Genomic DNA, 14,849 nt, shown 5'->3' on the forward strand with positions numbered 1-14,849 from the left:
CCTGGGCAGGGGCATTGCTGGCCGGAAGTCATTGGCTGGCAAAGTGGCTGAGAAGAATCCTGCATTAAAAGAATTACACTGGCCATTCCTGACCTGAAGATACATTATTGGGTGAAAATACACTTACCCATGCACTGTTACAGATTCCGCTGTTGATTGGTTTTAGGTTTCCTAAGCGACCTTTGCCTTCCTTATCATGGGACAAACAATTTTTGTCTTATTCCTCATTTTTTTTTCTAGCATAGCTTTTATAAAATTATGTTCTTTTGCCTCCAAATAAATACATACCCATTCACTTCAAGTTCCAACTGTGTACTCAAGATCAGTGACTGTATTTAGGTTTGTACCTGACATTGAGCTGTATGTGCCATTTTCTCATTGTCTTCTGAAAGTGGTGCCACTTAGTCCCTATCCTTATTTCTAAACTACCCTTCCATAAATTCATCTCTCTGGGTACTTCTTATCTACTAGGTCGGCTCCTGGTTTGGATTAACCCCTGAACTCACAGGAGTGATTCTCCACACTGAGTCCTTGGTCTCAACCCTGGGTCATACTCACCCTTCATCGCAAACAAAGGACACCTTTGCTCCAAGCTGGAGATTGAGTGGAAACAGCACACGGCCATGAGGAAGTTGGCCCAGGAATTCATCACAGTATTTCACTAGAAGAAAAAAATAAAACAACAGGAGTAAGACCTCCATGTGAGAGGGAAACAGCAATCTGGAAGCCAGAGAGTCAAGGCACCTGTACATATGGGGGCTTCAGGGCTCCAGTCTCCCTGGGGCGTGCAGTGCAGAGACGCAGCCCCTCTGAGGTCATAGCCGGGCTCACAGCTGTAGAACACTTCCTGCCCAGGTGAAAAGTCCTGATGGCTTGGAGTGTGCTCACCATGCAGGATTTCTGGAGGCGGCTGACACACTGTGGAAAGGACAGTTCCAGAGTACTTGTTACTTACGGGGGAATTTCTTTTGCTATACCCTATGCTTGCTGAAGGCCTCATAGCTAGTAAAAGGTAGAGATATAGAACCCAATTCTCCCTAGCACAAGGCCCCAAACTCACTTGTAAATCTACAGGGTACGAGGTATTTTCTCCTAGCTCTGGCTATCCAATGTGGAGTTACTAGTATTGGTGGATTCTCCATCTACATATTTCCTATGAAGGTAATCCCGATTTGTACCATTGTTATTCAGGTAATGAGACTGTCACCTGAGACCAAGTCTGTTTTATAGATTTCCTCCCATTTCTCTGATAGCACACCTATGACTAAAGTGCAGTCATACTGTTTCAGGACAGGCATGACCCTAAATTGGGGCTTACTCTGGAAGGGTTCTTGCCTCACCCAGGACAGAATTCAAGGATAAGCCAGTGGTGCCAGACAGCAATCTTTTAGAAAGGCACTGCCCCTGCAGAGCAGGGCTAACTCACAGGCAGTACACCCAGAGTCAGCAACATATGAGCTCCTGGCAGCCAACTGTATTTATACTCCTGTAAGCCCGCTTCAATTACATGTAAATTTTTTTTAAACTCATTTGTTTATTAATATAGAAAAGGAGCCCAGGGCAGCTGGACCAGTAGTACAAAGCACCAGGAGTTAATACCATTCTGGTGACAGGGTTGGTTTTACAAAAATGAAGGAGCAGGCGGGAGCTGCCAGGTTCTGAGGCCAGGCCCAGCCTACTGCCCAGAATCCCTGAAACAGCTCCCTGGGAGAGGGCTGACAGGTGGGTCGGGGTGGATTGAGCTGGAAACCCTGGGGACAGATGGGAGGGATAGAGGGTCATGCAGTGGGAACCACTCAGTGGCTGGCAAGGACAGGGAACTGGTGGCTGGAGGCTCCCCATTGGGCCATGGGTAGGGGCTTGCAGATGGCCTCAGCTCTGGGGCCAGGTAGAGAAACTGCGAGACTGATGGGCATGGAGAACCCAGACATAGCCCTGGGGCTGAAGGGCCTTTCTACCCTTTCTTCCACCTTTGCTCTATACTACATGTGGGGCTTCGGGGCCTAAGGCACAGGGGAGGCTCAGAGGCTTCCAGTTAGGAGGAAGATGGGGCAAGGAAGGAAGCACTTGAGTGTCCCTAGCTTAGGCAGCCAGGGATGAGACACAGGTGGGACAACAGCACCCCCACATAGTGGGGCTAGAATGTGGGGCAGGGAAGGGCTTTTCCTCAGCCAGTGACCAGGACCAGCCCCATGGCAACGGTGCCTGTCTGGAGCCTTAGCAAATCAAGTGTGCAACAAGCACAGGGTGTTGGCAGACCTGGGCTCTAGCCAGAACTTGAATCACACAGAGCTGTATCACCATGGTCCAGCCATGTCCTGCCTTGGCCTGTTTCCTCCTCTGTCAATGAGAGCTTTGAATAAGACCTTCTAGGTCATGAAAAGGACTCTGCAGGTGAAGGGAACTCTAGGACCTGCTCTTGGCGGTTAACCAGACCCTGGATGGAACTGGTATGGGATGGGGTGAAGTGGGGCATGGAGGAGGAAGGTGTTCTTGCAGGGAACCTATCCCACAAACACTGCAGAGCTAGGAAAGGCCACTGGAAGCCCTTCTTTGCCCAGAGGAAGAAAGGCCACAGAGAGAGCGAATGTGGCTCGGTGCAATCCCTTCACATCCTCCACCATCTGGGTAACACTTGGCAAGAAGTGGATGGGTGACATTGTGCAACCCTTTATGTTCTTCTCCAGGGGTGGCACTGAAGGCCTCTTGTGGCTTCTGCCTTCAGCCTTTAGTGTGGGATCAAGAGTGTTCTTTTCACTGTGGTCCTGTTCTGGGAACAGCCTAAGACTCTGCCTGGCTGGCACATGTTAGTTGGTGAGGAAAGGACAGAGTGGGTGAGTAAGCAGACAGGGAGGCAAGAGTGACTCTCTGGCTTTCTCCTCTTCCTCTTCAGAGAGCGACTCAATCAACTGAGTCGCAGATCTTCTCCACCACAGCATTGAAGATGTGTGGCTGGTCAGCATAGACGTGGTGAGATGCACCCTCAATCTCCATGTCTCCGACATAGGAATCCGGCCGCTGCATCTTCACCTTTTTTCCCGTACTGGTATCTATACAGCTGTTGGACCCATAGATCATGGTGATGGGCACACCTTTTCAAATCAAGTGAATTCGCTCCAGCATAGGGTGCTGGGCCCAGCCAAAGGACTCCATCATGGCTTTGAATACCATCTCACCACTGGGATTCTGTGCATTGCAGTGATAGATATACTCTGATATGGTATCATCTTCAAAGAAGTCTACAAACTTGCGTTTGAATCCGGCGAGAATCGCTGCACCAGGCCAGGCCCCCAGGGCCCAGCTACTCGAAGAACAGCCAATGGATTGGAACGTCCTAGGACAGATGCCACAGCTTTGACCCAGGTTGGGGGTGCACGGATCTCACTGGGGTTAGTTGGTCAGAGGGGAAAGCCCCATGAGTCCACCAGGATGAGGTGTTTAACTCTATCAGGGTACTTGATTGAGTAAGAAGTGGCCAGGAATCCTCCCAAACTGTGCCCCAGGAGGGTCATGCTGGGGATCCCCATGGTCTCCTGCCACGTCTCTATCGATGTCACAAACTCATCCTCAGCCCCCTCCGGGTCCCTCGGGAATGCTGGCCTTGAGCATCGCCCAAAGTCAAGCAGATGGAAGGTGTGCAGTGTGCAGCGGGCACTCAGTGAGTCCATGTTGAGGACCCAGAGGCCCACACCGCCCCCAAAACCGTGCACCATCACCAGGGGGGTGTGGTCCTTTTGCTCGGGGCTCACAGTCACTGTCCAGATCTTATTCTGGTTTGGGAGGGATACATATCTGGCCAGGAACTTATTCTGGAGACACTGGAGGATCCTGGCTTCCACATTCTTCAGCTGAGACATGGAAGTGGGGCGCCACGTGGGCAGCCAATTACTCAGCCAGCCTTGAGGATGCTGCTCCAGATCATCGGCCATAGTAAACAACTGCTTTCTGTTTTGTGTGTGTGCGTTTTTGTTGTTGTTGTTGTTGTTGTTTTTGAGGTGATATCTCACTCTATCACCCAGGCTGGAGCACAGTCGTGTGATCTTGGCTCACTGCAACCTCTGTGTCCCAGGTTCAAGTGATTCTCCTGCCTCAGCCTAATGAGATTTCAGGCGTGAGCCACCTCACCCAGGTAATTTTTATATTTTTATTAGAGACAGGGTTTCACCATGTTGGGCAGGTTGGTCTTGAACTCCTGACCTTAGGTGATCTGCCCATCTCGGCCTCCCAAAGTGCTGGGATTACAGGCATAAGCCACCATGCCCGGCCAGTTACATGTAAGTTAAGGGGCATATCAATGCAAATTGAGGGGGGTGTTATTTAGAACTTTCCTGGAAAGGGGTGGTAACTTCCAGGTTGTTGCCATGGCATTTATAAAATGTCATGGTGCTGATGGGAATATGAGGGCAGCTAGCGATTGCTTTCATCGCCATCTGCCTGTTCCTGCTGTTTTTTTCACTTCATCCTATCTAGGACAGATTCTGTTTTGGTCAGCAGGATTGTGACCAGAACACAAGCCCTGCCAATCTCCTACCTCAATACATCCGTCCTTATATCCCTTTATCTGTTTGTCTTCCCAGTTCAGTGGTTGCACAAGGCTAACATGGGTTGGTAGAAGAATGGTAAGCTCTTTCTCTGTCCCTATGTATCAGCCATAACACCTCCCACTCAGCTGCTAAGCCAGCTATTGTGGCATCAGTAGACAAGATGAGCCATCAAAAACACAAGGCCTTAAATAAGCCAGTGTTGTTGTAAACAATAAATGAGATAATGTATATAAAGCGCTTAGGGCACAGCTGACTATAAAGTCCATAATTTTTCAATATAATTGAGAGAGATTGGAGCTGGTACTTTGCCCTGAGAACTGATTAATAGGTGAGTCCAAAATAGCTTTTTTTCTGGCTAATTAAGGTCTTGCTTTTTAAAATGAAGACACATATGCTGGGTGCATGCACACTCCCGATTCTTAATTTCATGCTGCTTCCCCTCAAAATTACTTTCCCACCCTCCTCACCACACATCCCTCCCCTGAACAAATACTAATCTCCAGCACTTTGGGAGGCCAAGATGGGTGGATTGCTTGAGTTGAGGAGTTTGAGACCAGCCTGGGCAACATGGTGAGACTCTATCTGTACAAAAAAACATAAAAATCTTAACCAGGCGTGGTGGCATGCACCGATAGTCCTGGCTATGTGGGAGGCTCAGGCAGGAGAATTGCTTGACCCAGGGAGGCAGAGGTTGAAGTAAGCCATGATCACACCACTGCAGCCCAACCTGAGTGACAGAGCAAGACAGTATCTCAGGCAAAACAAAACAGACAAACATAGAACAACTGGTAACTACCTAATAACTTTGTTTTAAGTATTAAAATTCACACGTAGCCTGTATCATAGTGCCTGGCCAGAGGAATCACTCATTTTGTATCAACAATTGTTATACTCAAAAGTAATTGACAGATCTGTTTATAAGAACCCCAAAGAAACATCATATTCCTTGCCCAGGTTGAGCTTTGCTTCTCAATTTCAGAACATGTATATGTACACACACCTTCTGAATTTCACCTTCACTATCTAGAAAATTTGCTCCCTGACCCTGCTCAGTACACATCCCTCCCCCTGAACAAATACCGATCACCTGATCCAATAGCAACTCATGTCATTTGCAGGGACCTTCTAGGCCTCAGTCAGACTCACCCCTGGAGCAGCTTGGTAACTCTGGCTCCCATTTGTTCAGGGCCTGGCATTGCACATGGCGGGGTCCTTTCATGACAAAGCCAGGCTGACACCTAAACTCCACAACTTCATTTAAGGAAAATAAGCTTCTGTTGACAGATACCAATATTCCATTTTCCACATTTGGAGGCGTACATTTGTTAGGTATAATGCACTGAGGGGCCGGGCCGCTCCAGATGCCCACTTGGTCATCTTTGCTGGTGCAGTATATGGAGGGCTCACCCACGAGCTCAAACAGCTTTTGCCTTCCGCTTCCAAGATTGCAGCGGTAGGTCACCACGGATCCGTAGGGAAAATACTCTCTGCTGGTGCTAAAGAAATCTCCATTGGCGATGGTGGGGGGTAGCCCACAAGGAATTACTGGGAAAAGGAAGAGCATAACAGTCAATTTAAATAATGAATGACAAAAATCTCATGAGTCACTAAACTGTAACTATTTTTACATTCATTATTTGCTTTTAATCTTTGCTAACATGTAGGTACATTTTTACAAAGTTGTAATTTCGGTGGGCATAATATGATGTGTCCTGCCTTTCTTACTTATGTGATTTCCTATAATATTTGCATGCATGTATTCACTCAATCCACATTCTTTTCATTTTACATAGCTCTTTGATTATAGTATTATAGAGTTTACACCGTTTTCTCCTACTCTTTTCCATTTGCTTTCTTAATTTGCATTTTTGTTATTAACTGAGGTTAGCTGTTTTAGGAAAACAAAATATAAAAACCTTCACTAAAAGATAAATTATAAGGGAAGAGAGAAGACACAAATATACACATTAGGAAAAGGAATTTAAACATTGTTATGGATATGAGAATATTTATAAAACTGTAGACTACTGGGGGTTAAATATTTTGAAAATCTAAATGATATAAATGGAAATATAAATTGCCAATATTCATTCAAAAAAACGTAGAAAGCTAGAATTACCCAAGAAACATGTAAGAAGAATAAAAAAAATAAGTTCTATTGAACTTTTAAGTAACATATGCTTCCAAATGTAGTTTCAACATTTCACAACATACAAAAGATATAAAACTTATCAACTCATTTACTCAAATCTAAATTTGATACAATAACATATCTGTGTAAAAGTGGTCATTTATTAGTCCACAAAAACCCCTAAATGTATGTTAACATACAGACCAAGACATAGAAGAATAAAGCCTAGCGTGTTTAAGTGAAGTCCTGTCATGAGAGGAGAGAGATAACAGATATAAACAACATTTGAAGAAGTAATAACTGAGAAATTTCCAAGACTGATGCAAGATTACAGATTCAAAAAGTTATACAGGCCTGGCGTGGTGGCTCATGCCTGTAATCCTAGCACCTTGAGTGGCCCAAGTGGGCAGATCACCTGAGGTCAGGAGTTTGAGACCAGGCTGGCCAACATGTCGAAACCCCGTTTCTACTAAAAATACAAAAATTAGCCAGGCACAGTGGCACAGGCCTGTAATCCCAGCTACTGAGGTGGCGGAGGTGGGACGATTGCTTGACTCTGGGAGGTAGAGGTTGCAGTCAGCCAAGATCGCGCCACTGCACTCCAGTCTGTGTGACGAGAGTGAAACTCCATCTCAAAAAAAAAAAAAAAAAAAAACCACCTATATAAACCCAAGCAATACAAAGAAATACTTACCTAGATACAACATAGTAATATTGTAAAAAAAATCTATTTTAAAGTGTAATCCATTTTAAAAGCAGCAGGAAACATGGACAATAGCCTTCGAAGGAACCACAATTAGAAAAATGTTTAGAGAATTTGTTGTCAGAAGATCTACAATACAAAAATGCCAAAGAGACTTTTTCAGACTCAAGGAAAATAGTTTCATATAGAATTTATAGAATTGCAGTAAGAAGGAAACACACCAGAAACAGCTTATATGCGGGTATGTTTTCATTTAGGATCTTTATGATAGAGAGAACCTCTACAGTGATTAGAAGAAACACAAGATGGAAGTAAAGATTTTATTACGGCCTGAGGGTACACGCCATGCCTGAAGATCACAGAAAGGTTGGTCAGTGCAAGGAATGGAGAGAGAAAGAGAGAAGGGGACACATCGGCCAACACCTTTATTGGCGACTGGAGTATGACCCAGCAGGCATCTCCCATAGGGAGTTCCAACTGGTGAGTTTAAAGAAAGCAGGCACATGTTCCAGGAAGGCATGCTGCGACTGAGAGGTGGTCATGGCAGCATATCTGCGAAGTCCATGCAGGGCACAGAGGTCAGGGATGCGAGTCAAGTAGGTTTTATCTAGCTGTCCCATAGAGAGGTGGTCACCAGAAGGCAGTTTTATAAGGCAGATATCTGGCTCGACCACGTTGAAAACTGGGAGGAGGTACAGAACTAGAAAGGGCAATAAGGGTGACTAAGCTCTGCTTCTGGCATGAGAAAGCTAAACATATTCTAAATGGATGCTGAGGCAACATAAAAATTATAAGAATTCACTACCATGTAAATATAAATAGAGACTGTTTTTATAAAGACAACAACAATAATTATGTCTTTGAAATATAGAATATATGTAAATTGTTAAATCAAGTGTAGCCTGAAGCCTTACATAGTTTAAGCTCAGCCTCAAGGTTTCTCTGTGCACTGCGAACTGTAACAACCGAAGATGTAAACAGACCATAGACTACTCTTATGCCAATCATCGAGTTTTGGCCAATCAAATGTGGCCAACTGTTTGAACTATCTTCAAATAAGGCAAATGCTGAGCTATAACCAATCCGGCTGTTTCTGTACCTCACTTCTGTTTTCTGTGCGTCACTTTCCTTTTTCTGTTCATAAATCCTCTTCCACCACGCAGCTGGACTGGAGTCTCTGGCCTACTGTGGCTCGGGAGGCTGCCTGATTTGTGAATCGTTGGTTACTGAATTAAACTCTGTTAAATTTAATTCAGCTGAAGCTTTTCTTTCTGGAAAATGTATGACAACAATACAAAAAGAGGGAGAGGACACAAATGGAATTAAATATTAATAGTTTGGGTACTTGCATTGTTTGGAGAAAGGTAAAAGCACAATTTTAGTAGACTATAGTAAATCAAGGATGTCTATCTCTAGAGTAGTCATTTAAGAATAAAAAATGAAATATAACTTAAAAGCTACTGGGGAAAATAGAATAATAAAAATACTTGATGAATTCAAAAATGTGAGAAATGAGAAATAAAAGAACAAACACATGAAACAAATAGAAAACAAATAACCAAGAGTTAGACTTATCAGTAACTAGATTAAATTTATTTATTTATGTATTTTTAACTTTAATTTTTATTATTAAATTTAAATGTTTCAAACACTAATGAACAACGAAGACTGAATAAAACAACAAAACTTTACTATATGATGTTTACAAGAGACAAGCTTTAAATATAAGACAAAGAAAGTAAGAAAGAAAGCCTGTATAGCTATATTAATGTACAAAATAGATTTTAAGGCAAGAAGTATTATAAGAGGTAAAGAGAGACATTTCATTATGATAAAATAGTCAATTCAGCAGAAAGATAGAATAAACCAAAAATTTCATGTGTTTAATAACATGTTTAAAATACATAAAGTAAAGATTGCTAGAACAAAGAAGAAAGACAGGCAGATTCATAGTCATAGTTTGGTATTGTAATGGGTTGAATAACCACTGTCCTCCTTAAAAAATATCTATGTCCTAATCTCTGAAACCTGTGAAACGTGACCCAGTTTGGAGAGTCTTTGTAGATACAATCAAGTTAATGATCTTGAGTTGAGACCATCCTAGATTGCCACGGTCGCCTCTAAATCCATGCCCAGTGTCTTTACAGGAGACAGAAGAGCAAAGGAAACACACAGAGGAGAAGGCGACTTGAAGATGGAGGCCAAGAAGGAAATGATGCATCTGCAAGCCAAGGAACATCAAAGATTGCCAGCAGCCACTGGAAGGAAGTCTGGAGAGAGGCACAGAATAGCTTGCAGATGGAAGCAATCCTACTGACATCTTAACTGGATTTCTGGCCTCCAAAGTGTTAAGAGAGTAAATTTTTCTTCTTTGAAGCCACCAAGTTTGTAGTAATTTGTTACAGCAGCCCTGGGAAACTAATACAGATATTTTACACATGTCTGTCTATAACTGAAAGAACAAGTGGAGGGGGAAAAAAAGACTGTTCTAAACCACATTTTCCTAAATGACATTTCTAGAAAATGAAACAAAATAAATGTTCAGTCTTTTCAAGTGCATACATAAACTTTTACCAAAATGGTCCATATTCTGGGCCATAAACCTTGTCTCAAATGATTAAATTAATGAAAGAATGATAACTAGAAGATCTCCAAATATTTAGAAGTTAAGCAATGCCCTTCTAAATAGCCTATGGGTCAAAGAAGACATCAGAAGGTAAATTAGAAAACTTTTATGTACAATGATAATAAAAATATAAAGATTGTGGGAAGTAAAATAGTTTTAGAGAAAAATGTGTAGGTTAAATGTATATATTAGAGAAATAAAGGTTGAAAACAAATTATCTAATCAATATCAAGAATTTAGGAGTGGGGGAGTAAACAAAGCTTAAGAAAGCAGAAGAAAGAAAATAAGCAGAAATCAGTAAAAGAGAAAATAGTCATACATTAAAGTAAAAACAAGAAACTTTAAAGTAGTTTATGTGAAAAGCTTAGTAAAATTGATAAAACCCCAGTAAAACTAATTAAGGAAAAAGAAGCAAAGAGATATTACAAATATCAGAAATCAATTACCATAGGGGAATCACTACAGAATTACAGACATCCAAAGGATTTTCTAATATGAGGATATAATAAACAGCATTATGCTAATAATCTAGAAAATTTAAATACAATGAGTAAATTCTTTGAAAAATATAGCTTACCCAAACTAATTCAATATGATATAAAATACTAGTTTTACAGCTATTGAAGAAATTGAATCACTAATTGAAAACCTAACAACAACAACAACAACAACAACAGACCCTCAGGTCTGGATTGCTTCACTGCTGACTTCTTCCAAACATATAAGGAAAAATAATATTAATGTTACACAAATTATTCCAGAGACTAGAAAAAAAAAAAACAATTTTTAACACATTTTACTAGCCCAACGTAATCTTGATGCCCAAACCTGATAAGGACATTAAAATAAAACCAAATTATAACCCAAGATCTCTTGAGAACATAAATGCAAATTTTCTAAACAAAATATTATGAAACTGAATCCAGCGATATTTCCAAAGGATGATACAATGATCAAAGTGAGGTTTACCTTGACTGATTTTAAATATTAAATCAATGTTACAACGTTACAATAAAAATATGAGCAATCCTGCACACACACACCATACATGCTCACACACATTCCATAGATAGGATAATCATCTACAACACATCACAAGCAACATAGGATGATTCTAGGAATTCAGTTTGTTTGCCCTTTAAAGATCAATCAATGTAATATATTACATTAACAGAGTGAAAAAGAAACATGATAATCTCAATACATGCAGAGTGATCAATTAGAATGAACATTCATGATAAATCTTTTAGCAATTAGAAGTAAAGGGGAATTTCCTTAATCTAGTAAAGGATATCATACAAAAATCTACAGCATACATCATGATTTATGATGACCATTAAAAGCCTTGTATCCTCTCTTCTATTCAATGTTGTACTGGAGGTTCTAGCCAATGCAGTAAAGCAGGTGAAATAAACAAAAGACATAAGAAAGGAAAAGATTTAAAAACTTTGTCAGATTCATAGATGACAAAATTATGCAGCAAATTTAAAAAAATACAGAAAAACTATTCAATTTAAAAGTAAATTTAATAAAATTGCTGGAGCTGAGATGAAACAGGTGCATATCTAAGAAGTAAATAGAGAATAAAATTTTTAAAATAATATGTAGTAATAAAGATAATGAAAGATGTACATGACTTCTATAAGGTAAATTAACAAATATTATTACAAGAAATTAGAGAAGACTTCGAAAATGGGAGGATATATCATGTTCATAAATTTAAACTTCAAAAGTGTAAATTTGTTAATGTCCACAAATTGATGTACTAAGTCAACAGAAACTCAATACAAATTCAAGTAGGATTCTTTATGTGGAAATTGGCAAGCTGATTCTAAATTTCATATGGTAATGCGAAGTGCCAAGAATCACCAAGTAAATCTTGAAGATGTACATAGTTAGAAGATATATGCCACCAGATATCAAATCTTAATGTAATGTGATAGTAATTAAAATCTTAATGTAATGCTGCAGTTTTGTTTTGTTTTGGTTTGGTTTTTTGCCATTATAGTATGGCAAAAAACCAAACCAAAACAAAAACACAATGTATGGTAAATAAACCAATGGAACAGAACCTCCCTGGAATGAGAGCCACATATAAGGTCACCTGACTTATGGCCATGGTGCCACATTTAATAAATGATATTAGATCAATTACCTATCCATAAGAAACAGGGTCTCACTCTGTCACCTAGGCTGGAGTGCAGTGGCACCACCGTAACTCACTGAAGCCTTGAACCCCTGTACTCAAGGGATCCTCCCACCTCAGGCTCCCAAGTTGCTGGGACTATAGGCATGTGCCACTGAGCCCAGCTAATTTTATTTTATTTTTTGTAGAGACAGGGTCTTGCTTTGTTACCCAGGCTGGTCTTGAACTCCTGGCTTCAAGCAATCCTCCTCCCTTGGCCTCCCAAAGTGCTGGGATTATAGACGTAAGCCACCTCACCTGGCCCAATTGCCTAAGTAGAATAGAAAAAGCAGTAACTTGGAAAAAAGACCCATAAATTGAATATTATTAAAATGTAGAACTTCCTACAACAAAAGACATCATTAAGAATGGAAAAAGAAAAAGAAAAGCCATAGTCTGAAAGACAACATTTGTGTTCCATTTATTAGAAAACATGAGAATATTTAAATAACTTCTACAAAACAATAAAATGATAGACAAACTAGTCAATAACAGCCAGAAGTTTGGAATAGGCACTTCACAAACATATGAAAAGGTACTCAAGATCATCAATGAAATACAACATAATAATAAAAAAAATCCGACAATCCTTCATGCAGCAACAAAAGTGACTTCCAAATATAACACTGAGCAGAAGCCAGACACAAAAGAGTACCTATTTTTTGATTCCTTTATAAAACTTAGGAAGTGGCAAAACTAATTATTAATGTAATAATAAATAATGTAATTAATGTAATAAATCAGAATAATGGTTACTTTGGGAAGATAACTGGGAAAAGGCATCGGGAAGGCTTCTGGGGTGCTGATAGTGTTCTATATCTCAATCTGAGTGTCATTTACATGGATGCATTTAATTCGTAAATAACCATTGAACTGCATAATTAAGATGTATGCACTTTACTGCGTATATGTTATACTTCAGCAAAAAGTCTACATGGTACAGGAAAATTGTTGGAAAAAAAAGACCTCCCAACAAAGTAAACTCCAGGGCTTTTCTGGTGAATTCTTTTAAACATTTAAAGAAGAGAGAATACCAATTTTATATAAACTCTTTCAAGGAAACAAATACATGAAACACTACCAGCTGGCTTTATGAGACTGTCATAAGTTTGATGTCAAAATCTTAAAAGGACATTACAAGAAAAAAAGTTACAGTCTAATCTCTAAAATAGGAATGGAATGAAGAAAGTGTTCTGGAATTAATTGGCGGTGCTGGTTGCCCAATGTCTTAGTCTATTTGGGCAGCTATAACGAAATAGTATAAACTGATTAGCTCGTACACAACAGAAATTTATTTCTTTTAGTTGTGGAGGCTAAGGAGTTCAGGACCAACCTCTCTGGCAGATTCAGCATTTCCTCCCATGGCAGGAGGGGCAAAGGAACTCTTCTGAGCCTCTCTTATTAGGACACTAATCCCATTCGTGACAGCTCTGCTCTCATGATCTTATCACCTTCCAAAGGCCTCACTCCTTAATATCATCACCTTGGGGGTAAGGATTTCGACATATGGATCTGGGGTAGACTCGAACATTCAGACCATAACATACAACTTTGTGAATATACTAAATACCACTGAACTGTGTAATTAAAAAAGGTAACTTTTATGATACATGAATTATACTTTAATAGAAACATCTAAAATGTGCTATTAAAGCATATTTGTCATATATAAAAATGATTAAATATTATGACCAAGTTGGTTTATTTTAAGAATGTAAAATTGAAATTCAAAATTATTTGCCTTTCAAAAATGTACTCAAAACAGTTTGTTACATTAACAGAAAAAAGAGAAACAGATATAATTACATCGATACATGTAACTGAAGTGTTTGATAAACTTCAACATGATTCAAAGACAAAAAACTTTTAATAATGGAGAATATGTGAGAATGTCCTTAATTCAAAAATGATTATCTACAAAAAGCCTACAGTAAATACCAGATTAATGGTGAAATGTTTTAATCTTTCCCTTTGAGATGTGGAACAAGACAAGGATGACACCTATTGCTACCAATGTTCAATGTTATACTGGTGATCCTAGCCATGTGGTAAAGAAGAAAGAAAATAAGGAAGAAGGAAAGCAGGGAAGGAGGGAAGGAAGGGAGGGAGGAAGGGAGGGAGGAAGGGAGGGAAGGAGGGAGAAAGGAAGCAAAGAAGGAAGGCAGGCAGGCAGAAGGGAAGGAGGGAAGGAAAGAAAAGAAGACAAAGAGTTAAATAAAATTATAATTATCTGGGGGTTTTATATAGCGTCAACCAGGCCAATTTGGAATTAAGTTTTCCAGACTTAGTTTCTCCATATGGTTCTGGACTAGGGTTACAGCATGAGAAATTAGCCTGATATTTGAGAGGCAGAAGTTAAGCAACAGCCATTCCACTCTGAAGGTCATCTTTGGATAGAGCTGGTGAGGCACAGTGCAGGAGTGGAGGGTTCAGAAGATAGACCTTTTACCAGAGGCTTGAGGAATACATTCACATGGGGAGTTTCAGCATCCTCTGCCATGGCTCATTCTCTGCAGGGCAGGAATGACAATGGGAAGTGTTGCCATTGAACTGGGTTCTCTGAATTCACTTGGGGACCAAAGGACCTCAGGGTGGCAGAGTCCAAGTGGCAGCACTTAATTGCCAGAGACAATGGGGGTTCTTGTAATGGATATTAGAGC

General features: G+C 40.4%; 1 protein-coding gene and 1 pseudogene across 2 annotated transcripts in view; both read right to left on the reverse strand.

Moving 5' to 3' along the window:
* The window catches only part of LOC105536434 (complement component receptor 1-like protein), a 77,430-nt gene that overhangs the window by 9,176 nt on the left and 53,405 nt on the right, over nucleotides 1–14,849 (reverse strand). Inside the window, exons 5-6 of the mRNA XM_011975844.1 lie at nucleotides 5,691–6,089; nucleotides 745–918 (exon numbers count right to left, since the gene is read on the reverse strand). Of these exons, the coding sequence (XP_011831234.1) occupies nucleotides 745–918; nucleotides 5,691–6,089 (573 nt within the window). The remainder of the gene's footprint in view (nucleotides 1–744; nucleotides 919–5,690; nucleotides 6,090–14,849) is intronic.
* On the reverse strand, nucleotides 2,054–3,932 carry LOC105536433 (annotated as a pseudogene). Its single transcript, XR_001005590.1, has one exon. The product of XR_001005590.1 is annotated as an abhydrolase domain-containing protein 4 pseudogene (transcript).

Source organism: Mandrillus leucophaeus, unplaced genomic scaffold (genome assembly GCF_000951045.1).
Source record: "Mandrillus leucophaeus isolate KB7577 unplaced genomic scaffold, Mleu.le_1.0 Scaffold159, whole genome shotgun sequence".
Lineage (NCBI taxonomy): Eukaryota > Metazoa > Chordata > Mammalia > Primates > Cercopithecidae > Mandrillus > Mandrillus leucophaeus.